Source organism: Sturnus vulgaris, chromosome 2 (genome assembly GCF_052056855.1).
Source record: "Sturnus vulgaris isolate bStuVul1 chromosome 2, bStuVul1.hap1, whole genome shotgun sequence".
In the NCBI taxonomy this organism is placed as follows: domain Eukaryota; kingdom Metazoa; phylum Chordata; class Aves; order Passeriformes; family Sturnidae; genus Sturnus; species Sturnus vulgaris.
The window spans coordinates 80,819,630-80,840,225 of record NC_142244.1 but is presented as its reverse complement, the minus strand read 5'-3'; the positions used below and the strand labels follow the sequence as shown (position 1 = coordinate 80,840,225).

General features: G+C 38.6%; 1 protein-coding gene across 2 annotated transcripts in view; it reads right to left on the bottom strand.

The window, feature by feature from the left end:
- Window positions 1–20,596, bottom strand: part of PCCA (propionyl-CoA carboxylase subunit alpha) — a 271,414-nt gene that overhangs the window by 58,678 nt on the left and 192,140 nt on the right. For both annotated transcript variants that reach the window (XM_088159871.1, XM_014873333.2), the window contains exon 20: window positions 11,378–11,476. In XM_088159871.1, coding sequence (XP_088015997.1) covers window positions 11,378–11,476 — 99 coding nt within the window. The remainder of the gene's footprint in view (window positions 1–11,377; window positions 11,477–20,596) is intronic.

Sequence of the window (20,596 nt, the reverse complement as noted above, 5' to 3'; positions counted from 1 at the left end):
TGCTCGAATGTCATGAATAATGAGGCTTCTGTGATTCTGTATTCCTGTTACTCACATTTAGTTATCTTTATTCTCTCCTAAGGAGAGACATTTTAATCTCTTTTTAAAATGCAAACCTTCAATGATGCTACTTTGAAAACAGAAAAAAAAATGACCTCATGAAATGTCTGGTCACCTACTGTGGTTCAGGAGTTGATTGAAGTTATTAAAGAGTCTTCAAATATTACATTGTCAGTAAGCCGCAAGACAATGCAAGAGGAAATATATTACTGGTTTCACTCAGTATTAAACATAATTTAAATATGCAAAACGTATAAAGAATTCTTCCTTCCTGTGAATCGTCTTCTCCTTCACTGTCAAAAGTTTTTTCTCACATAGGTCCCAACTCAAAGAACACAACCCTCATTTTACACAATGCCAACTATACATAAAAGTATTAAAGCATAGACCTGAGAAGATGAGTATTATTGCAAAGAACTGCACAGAAATCTTCAGCGTTTTAAAGACAAAAAATCGTAAGAACAGGGTTGCAAATAATCTTGAGAGATCTTCTTAGGCTCTAAGACTCTCAGCAGAATCAAAACACACCAGCGTCACTCCCAAGTGATGTGTTTATAACTCATTCTCAAAATCTTTCAATTGCAAAAAAATTCACAGTCTCCCTAAGCAATTTATCCCAGTGTTCTGCATCTTTACCATCAGGAAGTTTCTTCCTAATATTTGATTAAAATAACCCTTACTTCAAACTGCATTACTCATTAATTCTTGCCTTCTTCATTACACACAGGAAACATAGATTATTCCCTTCCTTTCTACAGCTACCTCAGGTATATGCAGAGCCCTTATCATGGCTCCCCTAAGTCTTGTCTAGACCAAATGAGAAAGTGCTACACAACAACAGCTAGATATCCCCCAAAACAATTTTAATAGCAATAAATTAAAACCTGGTCCCTTTTCACTAATTGTGCATGTTCCTCAGCTACACTTTGTGAAGTAATAATTACTACAGCCCAAACATGCTTATTTTTTGACTTAACAGGTCACACACTGACATTGCAATCTGTACAATCATATGAAAACAAAGGGTGATGTGCCAGAGCCTGACATATTTCAACAATAATGATTAATGGAATGGAAAATATGGGAAATAAAATTTCATACAAAACCTGACGTTTACTTTTATAAAGGAAACAGGAATATACACTTTTCCCACAGTCTAGGATAAACACAATCAGGTTTTGGAAACCACAAAGAAGAACAAAGTACCGGCTGCCTACAATGAATGAACCGCATGCCAAAACAAACAAGTCCCAACCACTTGATAAGCTGTCAGAAAATGGCAAGCCGAAAAAAATTAAAGGATTTAATTTCTTTTTTTCCTGGAATGCCCTCCACCCTTGTTAGAGTTCTGTCACTTATTGTGCTACCCTTTTGTCCGCTTTCAAGGGTCATTAGAGACCTTTTCATGTCCTAATAAAAATTCCATTTTTTTGGCTAATCTCCCTGTCACACAGAAAAACACAACTTAAAAAACAAAACAAAACAAAAAGAAAAATAGAGCCCTTTTGTCATTTTCTTTAAAGGCTTTCAGAGTAAAGCCAGGTAGCTTGACAACTTGACTTACTTTTCACAACTCAAAAGCAAAACATTAAAGTATTTCCTCATACAGATTTTCTTTACTTGCAGCCAAATAAGCTAGCATAGCAAAAACCAAACCCTTTCAAAAATAATGTAATAATCACTTTAAAAAAGCCAAATAAATATATATAGAGAAGGCACCTTCCACAGCCTCAGCATCAAGACAAGACAAAGATATCAGCAGCATTTTTCGTGTCGTGACACTGTTGGAGCACTCTGGTATCACACTATAGCAGTTCCTCATTGCTACTATTTGCTGTGTCCAAAATACAAAGCATTGCATTCAGTGTCAATCACATTTAAAGTCAGTATAAGCACTAAAATACATCTCTTAAATTAACATCTGGCGGGGGGATGAAGAATAATGGAGTAATGGGGAAGGTGAACAAAATACTTAAGAAACAGAGGGGGAAAAATAAATTTCCCTCACGGATGTACGTAAAAAAACAAAAAGAAGAAAGAAAGGTAGACAAATTCTGCAAGTCACAAAACATATGTTACAGTGAGACTAAAAAGAGAGCTGCCAGGCTTTTGAGAACTGTGTTACAAAAGAAGTCAGAACATTATCATAATTAATGTTTCAAATTACAGTAAATAAATTTCAGCTATTAGATGTGATTAGATTTTTCTGAAAAGAGTTATTTCTGTTCCACTGGCAGGCTTGTGTTTCTGGGATTTGTAAATGTAATTGATGTTTTCAAGGAAATGAAAGGACATGGTTAACAATTATTCTTTTATTTCCCACCTCTTTAGAAAAAGGACCAGTCTCCAGTTTCTCTTGTAAAGTTAGATATTTACATATTCTATACCTCGTAATAGATGGTTTCATATTGCATGTGATAGCAGGAAAATAATCAAATAGAGGTAACAATACAGAATACCTAATTACATGCATTATCATTGCTCTCCTAATAAATTGCAAATTATTTGCTAGGAGTTTTACACCAAAAAGGCAAGGGAAATTGTTAATTTGTCCAAAGACAAAACATCCCCATGTGTTTACCTGCCAATACAGTAAAATTATATTGTTGACATAAATTATACGATCTTAGAGATAACCAATTTATTTTCTGGTCGATTCAGCGTGCAGAGCTTCACATTAACTTAATTAGAATAATGTAAGTTAAAAGTATATTTTTCATTCCTTATGAAAAAGTAACATACTACCTCTAATCTGAAAAAATATCACAACTTCAAAAAATCCATCTGCAGTCTCAAAGCTGTCAAATGGGTGTGAGTGTTACATAAATATTACATGTATTTTTATACACACAGTTTACAGTATGTTATACTGCATATGCTATGTATATACAAACAAAATGCTTACGCACAGGGGTAAAAATAGAAAAGTGTATACAATCATACAAAATGTTTTTGTTTCTCCTCTTCTATCTTGTGTATGCTATACCAGTCATTTCACAAATAATCATTTTAATCTGTAAATCCCAGTAAATTACAAGAGGTTAGTGTAATATGACTAAATTCTTCTGCTTTGCCATAGAAAATTATTTCCACTTAGTTGGGTATCAATGATGTGTTCACTGTAAGATGCAGTAGGGTTACAATCAGCTTTGCATTAAGCCTGCAATGGATGAGCACTAGCAGGTAAAAATTATAATAACCTTTACATGAAGAAGGATAAATCAGCTCAAGAAAACATAAAATATATATTACTGAAAAACATTATTAACTGAAATTATTAGACAACAACAAGATCTTAGAATATTTTCCACAAATCTTCTTGTCTCTAAGACTTTCCAAGCTACTGGAAGGGAGCAGATGCAGAGAATGAATGATACAAAAACAAAGAAACTCCAACAGACCAAAAGCATTCTTTTTTTTGCTTTGCTGACAAATGAAAAAGTAATTATATCCCCCAAAGTCAGAATTAACTTGAACTGGCAAAGGTGATCAGATAAATAGATACACAGCCTTCTCAAACACTATTATCTTGAACTATTATATACTGGCTTTATTTGCTGAAAGTAAAAGCTGGAGACCTTTTCTTTTCTTCTAGACACAGAAAACAGATTGTGTTTTCTGTCTCCAGAAAAAAAAGCAAAACCAAAATTACAAGCCCAGAGAATTTACGGATAGGCTACAGATAAAATGTTGAGCAAAGCACTGTTAACTTCCTAGCATGGTACTGTTTGTCAGAATGCAGAATTTCTTGCAGCCTACCCCCATTGCTTCATTTCAACTGCTCACTAACAAAAATTCTGAACATCTCATGCCAGGAATTTCAAATGGAGGATGCTATCCACTTTTTGGTGAATACTTATAAATTCTTGAAAATTCCACCTAACAAAACACAGGCCAGAATCATCCCCAGATAGGTTTAATTAAATAAATTATTCCCACAATAGGGAAGCCAGGGAAAAAATGCCCACGGTATTTTACCTTGTAAAGTTCTAACAGATTCATTTGCTAGAACGTAATCTATGAGATTTTTGTGCACATAAGAGTGCTTGGACATCTGGAAAGCTCAATCTTCCACCCACGTCACTCCTACCGTTGGAGACCCGTGGTTGGGTCACAAAGGAGGAAAAGGCTGCAGAAGTAACTGCGAAATCTTTAAGTTATCCACTCAACAAAAAGGGGAGACTGATTTGACCTTATCAGTTGCCTTTTCCTTCTCCTTCTAGAAAGCAGAACTTCATTTCAGCACTGCCTTTCCACCATGCAAAATCCCAGCTGAGGGATGTAATCCCAGACTAGCAATATGACCAAGATTTGGATGGAGTATGTCTGTATTGCACTGCACATTCAGACTTGTTCACCCTCACAAGCCTTTCCACTTCAGGAATCACCCTATCTTTTCACAATTTAACATTCTGCACTGGTGGTACCATCATTTTCTCCCCTTAGAGCATTAAACTACAGATGGAAGTTAGCCTGATTTGTGCACTACTCTACCCTTAGCATTACCAGTTTCAGTTCATACTTTATAGTAAATGAAGCCTCAGTGAGTTGTTCTTCCTCAGGGCATTTCCACATTTCCCAGGTTCTTACAAGGACAGCAGTCATCCAGTGGGGAAAGAGATGATCAAGTGCTGTGTATGAAGTGTTTTTACTTGTGAAATATGTCTAAGACTGATGTTAGTGACACTGTGCCGAAGCAGTCCTTCCTATTAAAAGGAATCCTGCCAGAATGCTGAAATACTGGCCTCCCCTGGCACCTGTTGCAAGCTACCTCAGTCCCTTTCCAGCGACAAAATGAAATCTGTTTCTAAACAACACAAATATAGCTGTTAAATACAGGGTGAGTGGCTTACAGGGCATCAATCCACACAGATAATTGTGCAGGTGCAGTTGTAAGAGGCTGAGGCACCATATCACTACTTTTTAGGAGTTCTCTTAATGCCTCGGATTCAATTGCAATAGATGACTTGGGAAATTCTGTCCTCCCATAAATAGAAAAATAGAAACATAGCTCCTTCCCAATATCTCTTTATGTGATATCCAATGTGACTTCTACTTGTTACTTCTTTTTGCAAAGTTTTATTTGAATATTAAAACCATTGCAAGTATGTTATTACATATACAGAGGAGTGCCTTCTCAGTTTGTTCATGTGTTTCTTTAATCCTCTGAGATAGCTAGGTGTTACAAAGAAGTAGATGATAGGTTTTAAAACTAACAAAAAACAATCAAAACAAACAAACAATAGGAAGATTTGTTTATTTGGTGTTAGTAAAGAATTACTTTAGAGGACATTTACTTCAACCCAAGATTTACAACAATACAATAATTAGGCATTTAGTCTTCTCTGAACTTCTAAATTTTTTGCTGCTACTACATTAAATTACAACATAACTAGAATTTCTGGAAGCTTTACCCATGTTTTGGCATGCCACAATACATCTTGCTCCTGCAAGGGGGGGAAATTATGCAGTCAAAATGTGATTCTAGATCTGATAATGTCTGTGACTGCCCTGAGAAAAATTCTTGACAGGATCCATAGCCCTTCCTCACTTTTATGTCCCTCCTCTTCCTTCCCCGTTGCTCTCTGAATGTGTTACCATGTTCAAGAGAACCATTTCTCATCTTTCAGAGTTTAGATATCAAAACTACAATCTGTCAGTGACTGAAGGCAATGCTTTGGTCCTTGGACACATACATATTGTTTGTCTTGAAAATGTATAGCTCCAGGAGGAAAAAAATATGTTATAAGATACCATGACAACTAATGTTATTTGATTAACATCTTGAGTAAGACAGGATAAAACTAATCTCATTTCAGAGGGATCGATTGAATGTATCAATTGATCACTCATTTCCTCCCTGAATGAAAAAAGTAAGTATATTAATTTGCTTATAAAGAATTGGTAAAGGTAGTACTGTGTGCTTTTAGTTCTTCTGCTGTAGTTTCATGAGCTTTTATTCCCTTTAATTTTCCCCTTCCCTGAACATATTCTCCACTTGAACCATGGACAAGAAATCTGTACCAGATTTGGCTAGGTTAGCCATAACTGAAACAGGCTGAAAAAAACCAGGAGATGATCTACAGGTTAATCACTGTGAGCCATGAGGAATTGAGTGCTGGGGCTCACACTGGTTTTTCTCTACCCAAAAGTACAGCTATGTGGGTATAGGATAACCAAATGTCTACAGATCATTCTGAGTCCCTCTTCTGGAGACAACCTAGCAAGAGTAATTTTGAAATCATGGTTAAAGGACAATAGCAGAGTATGTACAGTAATTGCACAGCACTAAAAATGGACTGTCAAGCAGTCATAAACACTGCTCACTAAACCTTCACAAAATAATTTTCAGGGGTTAAGAAAATAAGTGTTCTGAAGTAATGGTACTTTAGATTGAAAAACCTATATAATGTATCATATCATTATCACAGATTACATCTGAGATCTCAAAACAGCAAAAAGAAAAAAAGGTAATTTTTCTTACAAAAATAAAAAAATTACACATATGAAAAACGTGTCTAAAGAGTTGTAGGAAATGAATACTTGGGCAAAGGCTTTGTTCTCCTGTCAGACATTTCCTTGGAACAAAGACTTCATAACCTACAGCATTCTCATTTTTTCTGTTATTGGAGACCAAAATAATAATCTAAAGAAATATTGTATCAGAGAATCACTTACATTTGTCATACCCTAGGATGCAGAATATTCTACTCCTGCTGCAATTGTTGATGCAATAAATAAATTAAATGAAAAAATAAGTGATGCTATCACCGAATTCCTTTTAACACTAAGTAGAGAAATCTCCCCTGATAAATCTTCATCTATTTCATTCACAAAAACACGTGAAGCTTGAGACTGATGTTTTCAGGATCAGGTTCTTGTTTAGCAACTCCATTACTCTCTTAATTACACCTTGCTGTGACTGATAAAGACCTCTTTACTGTAGAGTTTAGGATGCCCAACAGACACAGAACAGTTATGCTGGAGGGGACCTCTGGAAATTGGGTAGTCATGTTCCCTGTTCAAAGCAAGATTAATGTCAAAGTAGTAGTGAACTTCTCAGGACCTTGTCCAGTTGAGTTCTTGCTACATCCTACTGAGCTTCAGTTCATCAGAGACTAATTCTCTGAAAGCCAGGAAATACAAAAAAAAGTTATCACCGGTGCTATTGTAAAATTGCTTTGCTGAAGGTACCAAAAGCCACGAAAAGTTTTCCAGGGTCCAGGGAGAATGCCTACATTACGTTTAGAGGGTAGAAGGTTTCATAACAGCAAGATAGCAGAGCTGTGGGCCCAACAGTTTGGCAGTGAAAAGGCTGGGGGCATATGACGGAACTAAGGCGTACACAAGTATCGGCAAAGATGGTGACAAATTATTCAAGTTAAACCATTCTACAGTTCTGGCTCAGCATCCTTTTGCTACAGGGAACTCTCTACAAGTAAAAGGTATTTAAGGATGAGTTGAGTGTTTGATGGGTAGGATTGATGAAGGCACAGCATTCAACAGCACTAAGCAGCTGTAAAATTTGTCCATGAAGCAGCCATAGCGCAGCCTTGACATCTGAATAGTCAATGGGGTGGTTTTTGAGAACTTGTCCAAACACAAGTAGTTGCTGCTTTGAGGATCTCCTCCTAGATGCTTTTCCTCTTGGGCAACCTGCTCACCCTGCAGATACCTGGTCTTCCCGTGCAGTGTCCCAGCAGAAGGCATCTACTCACAACTGACTAGTAAGAACAGAGCTGCAGTTAGGTTCAAGCCCATCTGCTGGACTCCATGGATTCCTTGATTTATCTTGAGGTCCCCTTAGATTCTAGTTCCCACGAGGAACAAAAGATGTTCAAACTCTGGAAAAAGACAGCTTATTCCTTCCTTCTACCTGCTCCCAGTTCATACTGGGAGACTGAAGAGGTCATAGACAACCTCTGCAGGCACAGGGCTCACTGAAATCCAGCTTACTTGTATATGGGAGGAGACAAAGAAGAAAAAAATGCCCTAAATTGTCCCAAAATATGCCTGATGTCTTTCAGCTGTCATTACTTTCCAGGATACCATACTGAGCCACCATTCCTCCCCTCCAGTTTCCACTGGAATTCTTATTTTTCTTTTCCACAACTCAAATCAACTTCCACTTTTCCACTCACTCTTCACATGCATCATTAAGACCCTCATTTATTAATTTATTTTTATTCTAAATATTTCCTAAAAGGTTATATCATATTCAAATCCAGTTTTATATATATAAGTATTTTAAACATATATTTGCAATTAAATAAAACCCAATCCCTTTAAATCTGAGGAAGGTGTATTGTAACTATATTCCTATAGTTCTTTGATTTTCAGGAAAGGCAAAATCCAAATTCATAATAGCTAGATGTAAGTCAAATTCTGAGCCACTAACATCTTTTGAAACAAGTATGGAAAACCATTTTGGTGAAGTATTTCTGTACAAAAAAATAAAGTCATTTGCTTGGTGAACAAAATCCTACACTTCAGGACGTGTTAAATTGAGCCTCACCAAATGAGAGGCAGAGTTTAGTCATAAGTAGAGAAAATGCTGAGAAACTGGGATTAACTGAGGAACTACTGAAAAGAGCCACAAAAAATCTCCCATGATGAAATCTGAGTACTAGAAGAAATGCCATGGGGTCTACCCACACCCCCATCCCTGGAGACTGTATCTCAGAAATCTCTTGCTCAAATGATCCCAAGTTTTCACCACTTCATCACTTTGTATAAATCCTATGGATTTCACAGTAACTCAAAGCAGCACAATGATTTCAGAGCCCTTATGCTGCAGCCACAGGACCTGCAGGATACCCCAGGGTTCTGGTCCCACTCTCATCTGGGGACCTGGCCAGGCGCTCTGCAGCTCCCATCTGCTGCACACAGATGGGCTTCCTCACACAGGAAACAAAAGCAGGAGGAGGGGGGCTGCCACACATCCTTGTTGTGCCCTGGTATGCCCTAGACAGACTGTGACCAGGACATGTACTTCTCCTCAGGCACTCGGGTCCCATACTCTAGAAACTGTCCTAGAAAACGTGGGTTTTAAACTCAAAGGTCCTTCATAACTCTGCAGCAGAGTTGGTGCTCTGCTTTGTTCTAATTCTCATTGAGCCTTTAGCAGAGGAGTGAAAATACAAAAGCATGCTTAATTGTTTTTAAACATGCAACAGATATGCCAAAATTTGAATGTCTAGACTATAATTACATAAATATACTTCAAACCAAAACGTTTTTAAATTATTTATTCCCTGTTTCGATGCTTAAGTGCTTTGGTAGATTGTGGCCAGACTGCAGGATTGAGCCAAAGGTGCATAAATCAAGCCTTCAAAGAAATAAAACATTCACAAAGATTGTATTTGGTTGAGCAAATTTAGAAGAATGAAACCAACTATGAAGAAAAATTAGATTGACTGAAAATTAATAAAGCACAGCTGGAATTATTCGATTCATCCATATTTGTTGCTTAAATGGCTCTAGGGCTAAGTTTTGCAGAAAGAAGATACTTCAAGACTCAGAGGTCAATTGCTTTTGGAGACAAATTGACCTACAGGAATACACTTGTCTAATTTGGTTCTTGCAGTGGGGCAAGTCTACAGAAATATATAACCAAAAAACCAATTTTGATTCCCGTGAGTGACTATCAGAGGTCAAGTTTAAGGTTCCCATAAATTTACATATATACACTAAAAGATTAATAACTTCTCAAGCTACTGAGTTTCTTTGCTGAAAGCAAAGGCAGATGAAATCTGAGAAGGCAACAAGATATTCCACATTCTGTTGGCTAGATAGCATGCAGTCAGCTCATTGCATGTTGCTGTGGCTAGATCTGTAGTGTTTCATAGGGTTCAGTCATTCTCAGGGAATGCAAGAAACACTACTGCTGGCTCAGCTCCTAGAAGAAACTTCTTCAAATCATATGATCATTAATTTTGAAACTAATTTTATGTGCCAATTCAGTTATTATTAGCTAAATGCTATTGCTACTATTAGTTATATATCCAGTCACATAGTACTATAGTTTGCAATGAGTTTTTGTGAACACAGTTATCCATTCTAAACATAATGCTTTTTACCTAGGCAATGTTTATAGATTCATACACTGGTATTTTTTCCTCATCAAAATTAGGAATGTACTTTATAATATGGCACCAAAATGGACTAGTAGTAAAATAGTAGAAAAAAAAACCACACCTAAAAATAGAAAATTATTTTAGATATACACACACCTTGAAGCAGGAATGAACCTCCCAAGAAATCTACAGAACTTCAGAATTTACTTGGGAACATAAAGAAAAATTCACTCTTAGGCAATGCTAACTCAGGCAATAACCTTGAAAGATACAATAATTTTTATTTTCAACTTGCAGTCTTTTCAATTCAATCAAAACAAAAATAGTATTTCCAGTCGGGTAATTTACTAGGGGTAAAAATGAAAAACTAAATTCCCATATTTCATTGAAAATTATGAGAAATTTGACCATTGTATCATTGATAAATATATAGGAAATAGATACTGTTGTATGTAGAAAAATACTTTCAGTAAGTTTTGATTTTTCATTATTGCCAGGATCAATAGATATTTGTAAATAAATGATTTGTCAACAAATAAAAATATAAATCGTGACTGAGGTTACATTTAGAAAAGCATTCTCTGGCGTGTTGATTTGATTTCAAACACGTAAGTGTTCAGAAGGAAAGGAAAGCAAATACAACAACTTTAAGCTTTTCAACCCTGTTTTCTTAGAGCCACATAAGTTTGGGATGTTTTCTATGTTTATCTTTTCAAATCATGGAGCTAATCATATTTCTTGTAAGTATGCAAAAAGCATGTTACATGGGAGACGAACTGCCCTGTGACTTCCAAATTGCAAAGGCCCAAAAGTGTAACAATCATAATCCAAACAAGAAAGAGAGACTAATTTTACTGTAGGTCCCCATGTGGATTTTTGTTGTGGGTTAGGTTAGGAGGGAGTTGTTTCAGTTGATCAGTTTTTTGGTTGGTTTTTTGCAGTAAACCATTTCTTCTTTTTTACATGATTAAGAAACTATCTCCTCACAAGCCACTAAATAGAGCAAGCCTGTAAGCTGAGGTAAACTTCTGTCTAAACAAGGAACTTCTCATTAAAAGCAAGATATTCAAAACTCTAGGTAAGTAACTTCAAGTGCATCCAGAGATTTAGTAGAGTGAATTTGTCTTAAAGCAGAAACATTCTGGTGTTTGTACAACATCACACGACTTTTATGATGCAGCAAGTTTAGACCCCACGTTTCAGTATCATTTGTATGCCCAAGGAGGCTTTGGTGAGATTACCTGTATAGTCCTTTGAGTGCCATCAATGGTGACAGACAACAAGGGTGAAGCCAGGTTCCACTCGCTGGTCACATTTAGTTTCATCCCATCAACTTCCACCTGTTGTGACACCAAACAAGGCTGTTACTATGAAGACAGACAGAAAACTGATCTCAAGTTCATTACTGCATACAAAGCAGCAACCATTTTAAAACAGATGGCTCCCAAACAACCTGTCATGTTTACTGCTTCTGCCATAAAAGACAGGGTCCAACAACAGAGTCTTCCAGCTATCTCTGGGGAGAGGTGAAGGACCTGTGAACAGCTGCCTCGAGTAGCAAGGTTTCAAGTGATTTCCAGCAAGTAACAAACAGCCATCCAACTTTTAAACCTATCTGGACATGCTACATTTACTGCAATTAGACAAGTAATGCATATAAATTCCAGTGACACCTTGCAACCCACACAACAGGGCTTGCATATAATATTCTCTCCAAGGACCAAGGAAGAACTTTTCCTATGCTTCTAATGAAGGGCTTTGCATTGTTATCTTAATTAATATGAGGCAGTAATTAATTCTTCAGCATTTTGCCTCAAAGTCTAGAAAAACTTTGCAAATTCTGACATGTTTTCTTTCAATATACCGAGGAATACAATTTCTGACTTGAATGCCAATATGTTTATCCAGAAAGTGTTTGTTTTTTGTTTTTTTTGTAATCATACCATGTTCATTATACAAAACTATTTCTAGGTGAACAGCAAAAATTCTGGGTTCTGAAAAAAGTGTAGATCAGCATAATGGTAATGACACTTCTATCATTGTTCTGTTGTGTTATACTGTTTAAAAACACATCACACAGTCAACACTATAAGAGCCTCAGAGAAAGAGATGGTTATGAAAAAAATTATTACATATGGACTAAGGTAATTGGTGATTAATATTTATGGCATCTTTTCAACACTCAACATGCTATTGAAGGTAGGTAACTATTATTTCAGTTCTATAATTTACTATAAACAGAAGAAAAATCACGGTTGGCCAATTTCCTTCATCTCCCAAAATCTCCAAAGTATTTTTTAATCAGTAAATTTCAGACAATAGTGATAATGGCACAACTATTGCATACATTCTGAATAAAACAGAAAAAAATTCAAAGCATTTAAAATAAATGCTGAGCACACCTTTTGCAAAATAAAATTTATAAAGCCTACTCTTTTAGGTCTCAGACTTATTATTATTTGATCTAATAACAAGAAGAAGCATCTTAAAAGAAATCCATAAGAGAAGTGCAGAGGAGTACTGTATAATTTGATACATTTATTTCAGTTAAGAAGAAAAAGCTCTGGCTTAAAAAACACTCTAATTTTATAGACTTTAGTTTTGAACACAAAGTTGGCTTTAGTGATATAATCTACGCAATTTCCATGGGCTTTGACTATAAATAAAGTTACATGTAAAGAACAAGAAGAAAAACAAGTCATTTATAATGGTTCACCAATAGGCCAGATTAGCTGGCATGCTTCAGGTACTTTACACTGCTCCAGTGATGCAAACCAGCCACAAACCTGGCTTGAGTTAAACCAGACCTGCAGCTGGTTTTCATTTCCAAAGCACTGCAGAACAGCTGGAACACTCTGATGAACCCAGCCCACTCTCAGCAAACATGTATCAGCAAATACTGTCTTTATTGAGAACAGGAGAAAGATCTGGAAAAGACTTTCCAAATGGAGAAAAGCAAATCCAGCACCCTGTCTCAACCCTCTCTGATTACCAACTGACCTTTGGTAAGGCAATTATTAAAAAAGCCCTGTCACTATTGCTAAAACCAGAGAAAGACTGTCTGCACTGGAGTCTGGGTCTGAAAACATCATTTACCATGTGTCTCCAGAGATAGAGGGGAGAAAGCATCACAGCAGACCAGGCTACTAGTCCCCAACAAAACCTTCAAGTATACACCATACTACTTGTGGCAGTGTAGGATTTACATGCAGCCTCAGAGAAAATCTATAGCTACTATCTACAGTACTAGCAAAGAGTGTTCCAGGGGCAGGATGCAAGTCAATACCTCCACAAACTCAATTTAATCATCAGCTCTTTTGTCACTGTACAGATGAGCAAAAGGGGAATAAACCAAGTGTGTCACAGTGGTAAATGACCTGTCCAAAGTCCCTCACAAGTGTAGATACAAGATACAAGTCTCACCATTCTTGATTCCAGATTACACTAGCATCAAAACATTTCTGGTGGAAACCACCCTGAAAGGACAGAGCAAGCAGATGCTAAGTCTAAACAAACCATGGCACTCTATGTGCAATAGAGAAACCAGCAGATAATATACTGCCACTATTATGGTTTCTCTATTGAAGAAAGAATAGAGGGTCAGGGGAAGGGTTATATGAATGAATGCTTATCCCATAAACTGCAGCAGCCTTCTCATAGAATGGAGTTACAGGGTCTTAGCTGTCTTCACCTGCAGCTCACCATGGTATGTGCAACTGGGGAAGATCACAGAAATCACAGAATATTCCCAGTTGGAAGGGATCCACCAGGATCACTGAGTTCAACTCTTAAAAGTTAATGGTCTATACAGGGATCAACCTTTGTGTTATTAACACCATGTGTAACCAACTGATGATGCAAAGCCAAGATAATCCCAAGGAAATTTGGCTACCTATGCTCCAATAGGTAGGATGACAAAGACAGGGCGTCAAGATATCAGAGAAAATGAACAAGGACTGAGGATAAGATATTTACTATGTAGTGATCATGTTACTTTTACTACAAATGAGGGAGATGCAGGGGTGGAGGGGAAGATGGGACACAGTGTGCCAAAAACCAGATGAGGATTAAAATCAAACCAATACTTTATCTAATAGAGCAAGCCTTTCTCAGCTCAACAGCCTAGCAAGGCTAGCAGGTAAAAACAGGGGAAGACAGAAGACAGTAGAAGAACTTGTCAGAAGTTTGCATTTGCCTTCATTCCTCCTCTAGCAATGGATATCATAACTGAACCTAATAAATACTGTAGTAGACCCAGGACCTTTTTGCTTTAGGCTTGGGGGTTGGGGTTTAGGGTGTGAAGGGGGGCATGGAGATTAAATAATGACACTACATTGATTACTTCCCATCTTACTTTGTATCTGTGCTCCTAAGACAGCCAAGAACAAATCACCATTCAATGGATGCTAACACTTGAACTGCAGGGAGATCCCAGTCAATTCACTCCTGCAGTGGGTCACATTGTGCTTTGCACCACACCTATACAGACTAGCTTTATCCTTAACTACTCAGTTCCAAGTAAACACATATGTGTATGTGCATCTACAGTAACTATGTTTGCATTGCTGCACTAGATCCACATGACAGTGCTGGTGAGTTGTTCCTTTTTTAAAAGGTTTGTTTGTCCCTATGTGAGGACATAAAAGATGAAAGCAGCCGCAGTCCTTTACAATTATTTCCAATTCAAAAGGTACCGTAAATGAGGTCTCAGAAAGAAGAGTGACAAGTCCAAGAAACAATGCAAGAAAAAGGGCAAAAGCTTATCCCACTGTCACAACTTTGCAGACTTTTGCTGGCATGCACCTGAACTACACAAATAGCAGCCCCTTCACCTCTTGGGGAGTGAGTTCCTGATGTTCAGCATGATAGGTACCAGCTAACCAAGAGTGCAAAGAGCTGCAAAGCATAATCTGCATTCAGTTTCCTTTAGAGAACATAATTTGGCATTCTGTGTGCATGTCAGGCAATTAAAGAAGGCAGCATAAGCCTGAGTGTTATAGCCCTGTTAATTTACTAATGCAGAGTCTCGTGTACATCTGGCACATGTCACTTCTTTTCTCCTGGAAATGAAGGTGGTTTTCCAGGAGACTAGAGGGCACCTGAAGCATTTGTTTCCTGCCTGATGCTTCAAAACATTATGCCTGAAGTTCCTCCTGCCAGCCTTGAGTCTGACTAACTTAAGTCTGCTGATTTAATCCCATGGTTTCAATTCTGCCTCTCAGCATGGTGTTAATCTCAAGAGTCCTAGCTCTAACTACTTGGCTATGCCACTCTTAGCCATCATACTAACAGCCCTTAATTCTACCTCTTGCTATAACAGGAGTGATGGGATTCTCTAATCAATCAGATCTACAAAATGAAAAATCACCCTCTGCAGACTTGCCTTGCTGAAGTCTTTCTCTGATCAAGACAGCTGCCCATGAAGATATTTCAGGAAAACAGACGTTACTCTTCACAGGATATATGAATATTCACTGTCATAGCCTCCACTCCCTTCAACTAGCATTAATCTAAGGCACATCCAGTGGGCAGCAAAGGGCTCTACAAAGTGAACCTTAAAATCATTCCTGCATGGAAGGAGCAATGACAGCAAGCATAACACTTGCAAATGTGAGGTAGCTTATATGTTTGAGGGCTTTGTTCAAACCTACATAAAGCTCTCTTCTGTGGAAAAAGTAACTGTCTCAAGCAGAAGACTCCTTATCTCCATCACTGCTAACCACGCCATCCATGCCAAAACAGCAAGGAAATTCTTCACGTTTTTACGAGTCAGGTAACAGGTAAATAAGTATTGCCTCTTGTGCAGAAAAGGGGGTGACAAGAGAACTCATAGCACAGTGTGGCAATAGAAGGTCCAGCCATATTCAGTAACAATCTGCAGAGTCCTCAGACTAAGCCAAATTGAGCTGGATAAAGCAGCTTTTGATTCCCAAACAGTTTTCACAAAATGCATTAAATTCTCATCTAATCTACTGTCCCAGCCAATAGAGAAGCACATAGGTTGTACTTGCAAGGAAAAACTGTCCTCTTTCAAAGCTATCGTCCCTTACCTTTTGCAGTCCCTTGCAACCTCAAGAATGTGAGAAAAGTCTTTATGGGGCTGATGAGCCCAAGACTGCCTTTAGAAGCATGATGCATGAAACCCCAGGCATTTTGTAAAATATTTTGCTAGTTTTTATTATAAAAAAAAAATTCCACCGTCAGCAGATGAGTTCAAATAACATCTTGCATCTATATATTCCCAAAGCAAATCACCACAACACACTTCCTTATCATGAAAATTACTGGCTACCTGGAGCCTGTAAGAACATGTGATAATTTGCAGAGCTGTCTTGGAAACTATTGGGTCTTATACATCTTGCTTTAATTTCCCCACATTGTCTTTAAGAACCTTGAACAAAATCAGAGTCATATTTGCCACATTAGGAAAGAGCAGCAACCAAATAATAGTACTTCACAGGTTGTCATTCATAAATGCAAATGAATTATGCATAAATGCAAAGACACCTAGTAATATTTCCCATGTGGGCAGTTCTTATTAGTTAAGCTCCTTCTTGTATATGCTTTATCTGCTGCTCTTTGCACTGTATTTGCTAGTGACCCAGGGTCTGATTACTCTCAAAGTGTTTGACATTTTCCAGGACCACAGAAGAGGTGACAGTACACTCTTGTCAAGTTTACAGATGGCACAAAACTGGGTTAAACACTCTAGAGCAGGGCTGCCATCCAGGGGGGCCTAGACAGGCAAGGGGAAGGGGCTAATGAAAACTTTGTGAAATGCAAGCTTAATTTTTAAGTCCAACATGTGAGAAGGATGAACCCATTGCAAAAATACATTGCGACCTGACTGGCTAGGGAGCAGCTATGTGGAGAAGGACTTGGAGATGTGGACAGACATGTCAGCAGGACGCCCTGGCACCAAAAGTTGCTCTCAGTGCCCTGTGCTCTGTTAACAGAGGTGTAGTCTGCAGATAGAGGGAGGTCAGTAGATCTTTCTACTCAAAACTCAGACCACATCAAATACTGCATCTACAAGACAGACATCGACTTTGGTCAGTTTTACAAAGCTGCCATTAGCCCATTCCCCTTGCCTGCCTAGGTCCCACTGGGTGGCAGCATTGCCCTTGACTGCATTGAGCACTTTTTCCAATTCTGTCTTCTGTAATCTTAGGACTGTGCACTCCCACTGCTGCCTCCAGGTATTGATGCAGTTGTTGAACACGACTGGTCACAATACAGACCCTTGCAGTCCCTTGGTGACCTCCAAGCAGAATACAACCCATTAACCATGGCCCACTGAGTCTGATCACTCAACTGGCTTTTGATCTTGTTGGGTGAGATCATGCCAAAATACTTGTTAAAGTCAAGGTAAATGATATTCACTGCTCTCCCCTAGACCACAAATCCTGTCACTTTATCATAGAAGTCTGTCAGGTTGATGCCACTTCAGGTGGGATCTCACCAGAGCAGAGCAGAGAGACAGCATCACCTTCCTCGACCTGCTGGCCATGCTGTTTTTTATGTAGCCCACAATACTACTGGCTCCAGTAAAGCCTCTCATCCAGCAGCACCCCCAAATCTTTCTAAGCATGGCTGCTTTCAATCCATCTGTCTCCCAGCTTCTAGTGATACCTGAAATTGTCCCCATACAAGTGCAGCACCTTGTATAAATAAAGAATACACTGACATCCACTAACCTGGTGTCCAAGATCTGTACCCTGCTAATATTTTTCTTTATTTCCTTCAGGATCCTAAACAACAGCCATTTATTTCATTTATTTCACAGCCAAGACTATCTTTGGTATCACCTCTTCAACCAGTTCTTTCTTGGAAGTGAGTCGCAGATCTGGGTGTGTCAACACCAGTTTACCCATCCAGTACCAGTATCAAACAGTTATCCCAAGGACTGTTCAGAAACCTTCCACCATTCATCCCATATGTTGCCCTTCCAGAAGATGTCAGAGTCCCTGTGACCAGCACATCCTGCGACAGAGATTTCCTTCAGTTGTTTAGAGAAGTCTTAGTCTACTTCCTCACTCAGATCAGGGGACAGTACTATGCTATTTAAATGTTTTTTTAATTGATCAAGCCAGTGACTTTCACCTGCTAAAGTGATCTCCTAGTCTGGACACTTAGCTTCCAGTTTCTCCGTGGGCACAGAATGATTTGCTCTCCCAAAAACCATGGCAAATTTCTAAATAGATCTTTTCTCTCTAGTTAAGGATCCTTCTGGCCCCCAAGCACTCAGAGTCATATCTCTGCTTCTTAAGCTCTGCCCAGTTACATATGCACACACTGTGCTTGCCAGTGCCAGTCCTGGAGCTAGATGTGTCCTGGAGACACTGACAGGATTGACATCCACACCAGTAACATGTGCCTGCCTCTTTGTCACCATCACCATCCTGGCCTGCATGTACACTGCTACCAAAATCCCAACTTTACAGGTCATACAGGCAGGGAAATCCTGCCTGGAAATATTGAGAGCACTTTCAAGGTGACTGCTCTCAACTCAGTGAAAGAGAACTTACTGATTCAGAGTCCCTTGGGAAAACACCCTTACCAACAAAGGGTCCAGAAAGCCTAGACATATTTTTAGGATGGAAGTCTTAAAGGTGCGGGAGCATGCCATCACTATGTACCAAAACACAAGCTGGCAGGGAAGAAGATCAGTCTGGCTGAACAGGGAGCTTTTGCTGGAACTCAGGGGGAAAAATGAGAGTTTATGACCTTTGGAAGAAGGGGCAGCAAACTCAGGAAGAGTACAAGAATCATGTAGAGAGAAAATTAGAAAGGCGAAAGCTCAGCTAGAACTCAATCTAGCCACTGCTGTGAAATATAATAAAAAGTGTTTTTATAAATACATTAACAACAAAAAGAAAGGCCAAGGAAAATCTCCATCCTTTATTGGATGCTGAGGGGAATATTGTAACCATGGAAGAGGAAAAGGCTGATGTACTTAATAGCTTCTTTGCCTCAGTCTTTAACAGAAGGACTGGTTTTCCTCAGGACAGCCAGCCCTTGAGCTGGTAGTCAGGGGCAGGGAGCAGAAAGAGCCCCTGCAATCCAGGAGGAAGCATCAGTGACCTGCTGTGCCACTGAGACACTCACAACTCCATGGGGCTGACAGGACCTGTGTGAGGTGTTGAGGGAGCTGCTGGAAGAGCTCACCAAGCCACTCCCAACCATTTGTCATCAGTCCTAGTTAACTGAGGTGGTCCCAGATAACTGGAGGTTGGCCAATAAGATGCCTGGATTAAAAAAGGGTCAGAAGGAGGATCTGCAGAACTACAGGCCAATCAGCCTGACCTCAGTGCCTGGGAAGGTTATGGAACAGATAATCTGGAAAGTGATCACATGGCATGCACAGCACAACCAGGGTATCAGGCCCAGCCAGAATGGGTTTAGGAAAGGCAGGTCCTGCCTGACCAACCTGCTGACCCACCTAGTGGAAGAGGGAAAGGCTGTGGATATTGCCTACTTGGACTTCAGTAAAGCCTTTGGTACTGTCTCCCCACAGCATTCTCCTGGAAAGTCTGGCTTTGTGCTATAGTTTAGCTGACAAGGTGTGTTTGATTAAAGGTTGGACTCACTGATCCTGGAGATATTTTTCAGCCTTAATGAGTCTATGATCTTACAGAATTTTTCTTCCTCCTTAAAATGCCATATGATGAAATTTGGTAGATGGACATTTCCTTTAGTACACTTAAATGTCTTAGAAGTTTTGTTTATCACAAATACCAACGGTCTAAAAACTTGCAATATTAGTTGCCAGAAAAAGTGCATGAAAGAGCATATAGGACAGAGAGAGACCCTGTGGCCAACAGTGTGTATATCAACAAATGTATAAAAATGTCAAAAAAGAAGTTCCTTTAAGCTAAAACTGTAAAAAATTGAATTCACCAATGCTTATATGACAGCAATTTCTTTGATTCAAATTAACCAGCTGCTTTATCCCGTATTTTCAGTTATTGACAATGTATTCACATCAGATTAGCAGATTGACCTTTTTTCTTTTCTTCAAGTGACTGTAAAGTTAGCCTTTTGGACTTTTGAAGTGGTTGGCCAGATGCTTTCAAAAGGAAGTTAAAGTATGTGAGTTTCAATCTCATTAAAAAGGCCTTTTTTTTAAACAAACTTTCCTTTTGTTCATATCAGCACTTACTTTTTTAAAAGACCCCAAGAGAGAGTTCCAGTCTATAGATCACTTGTCCTGAAGAAAGCTCTGTTAACTATTTATAGATCATGTCCTTTTGTACTGAACTAGATCAAGCAATTTATTCAGTGCATGACTGCAGGAGAGAAATTCATTTGCTCTAAGTGTCATCAAGGCAGCCTTTTACCTGCTATGAACAAGAACAGATGAGCTGAATTGCTGGGCTTTTACTTCAAATGCACATTTTGACATTGTGTGGGGTGCCATCATAACTTTCAAGTTTTCAAAGTATTGAGCACATTCACAG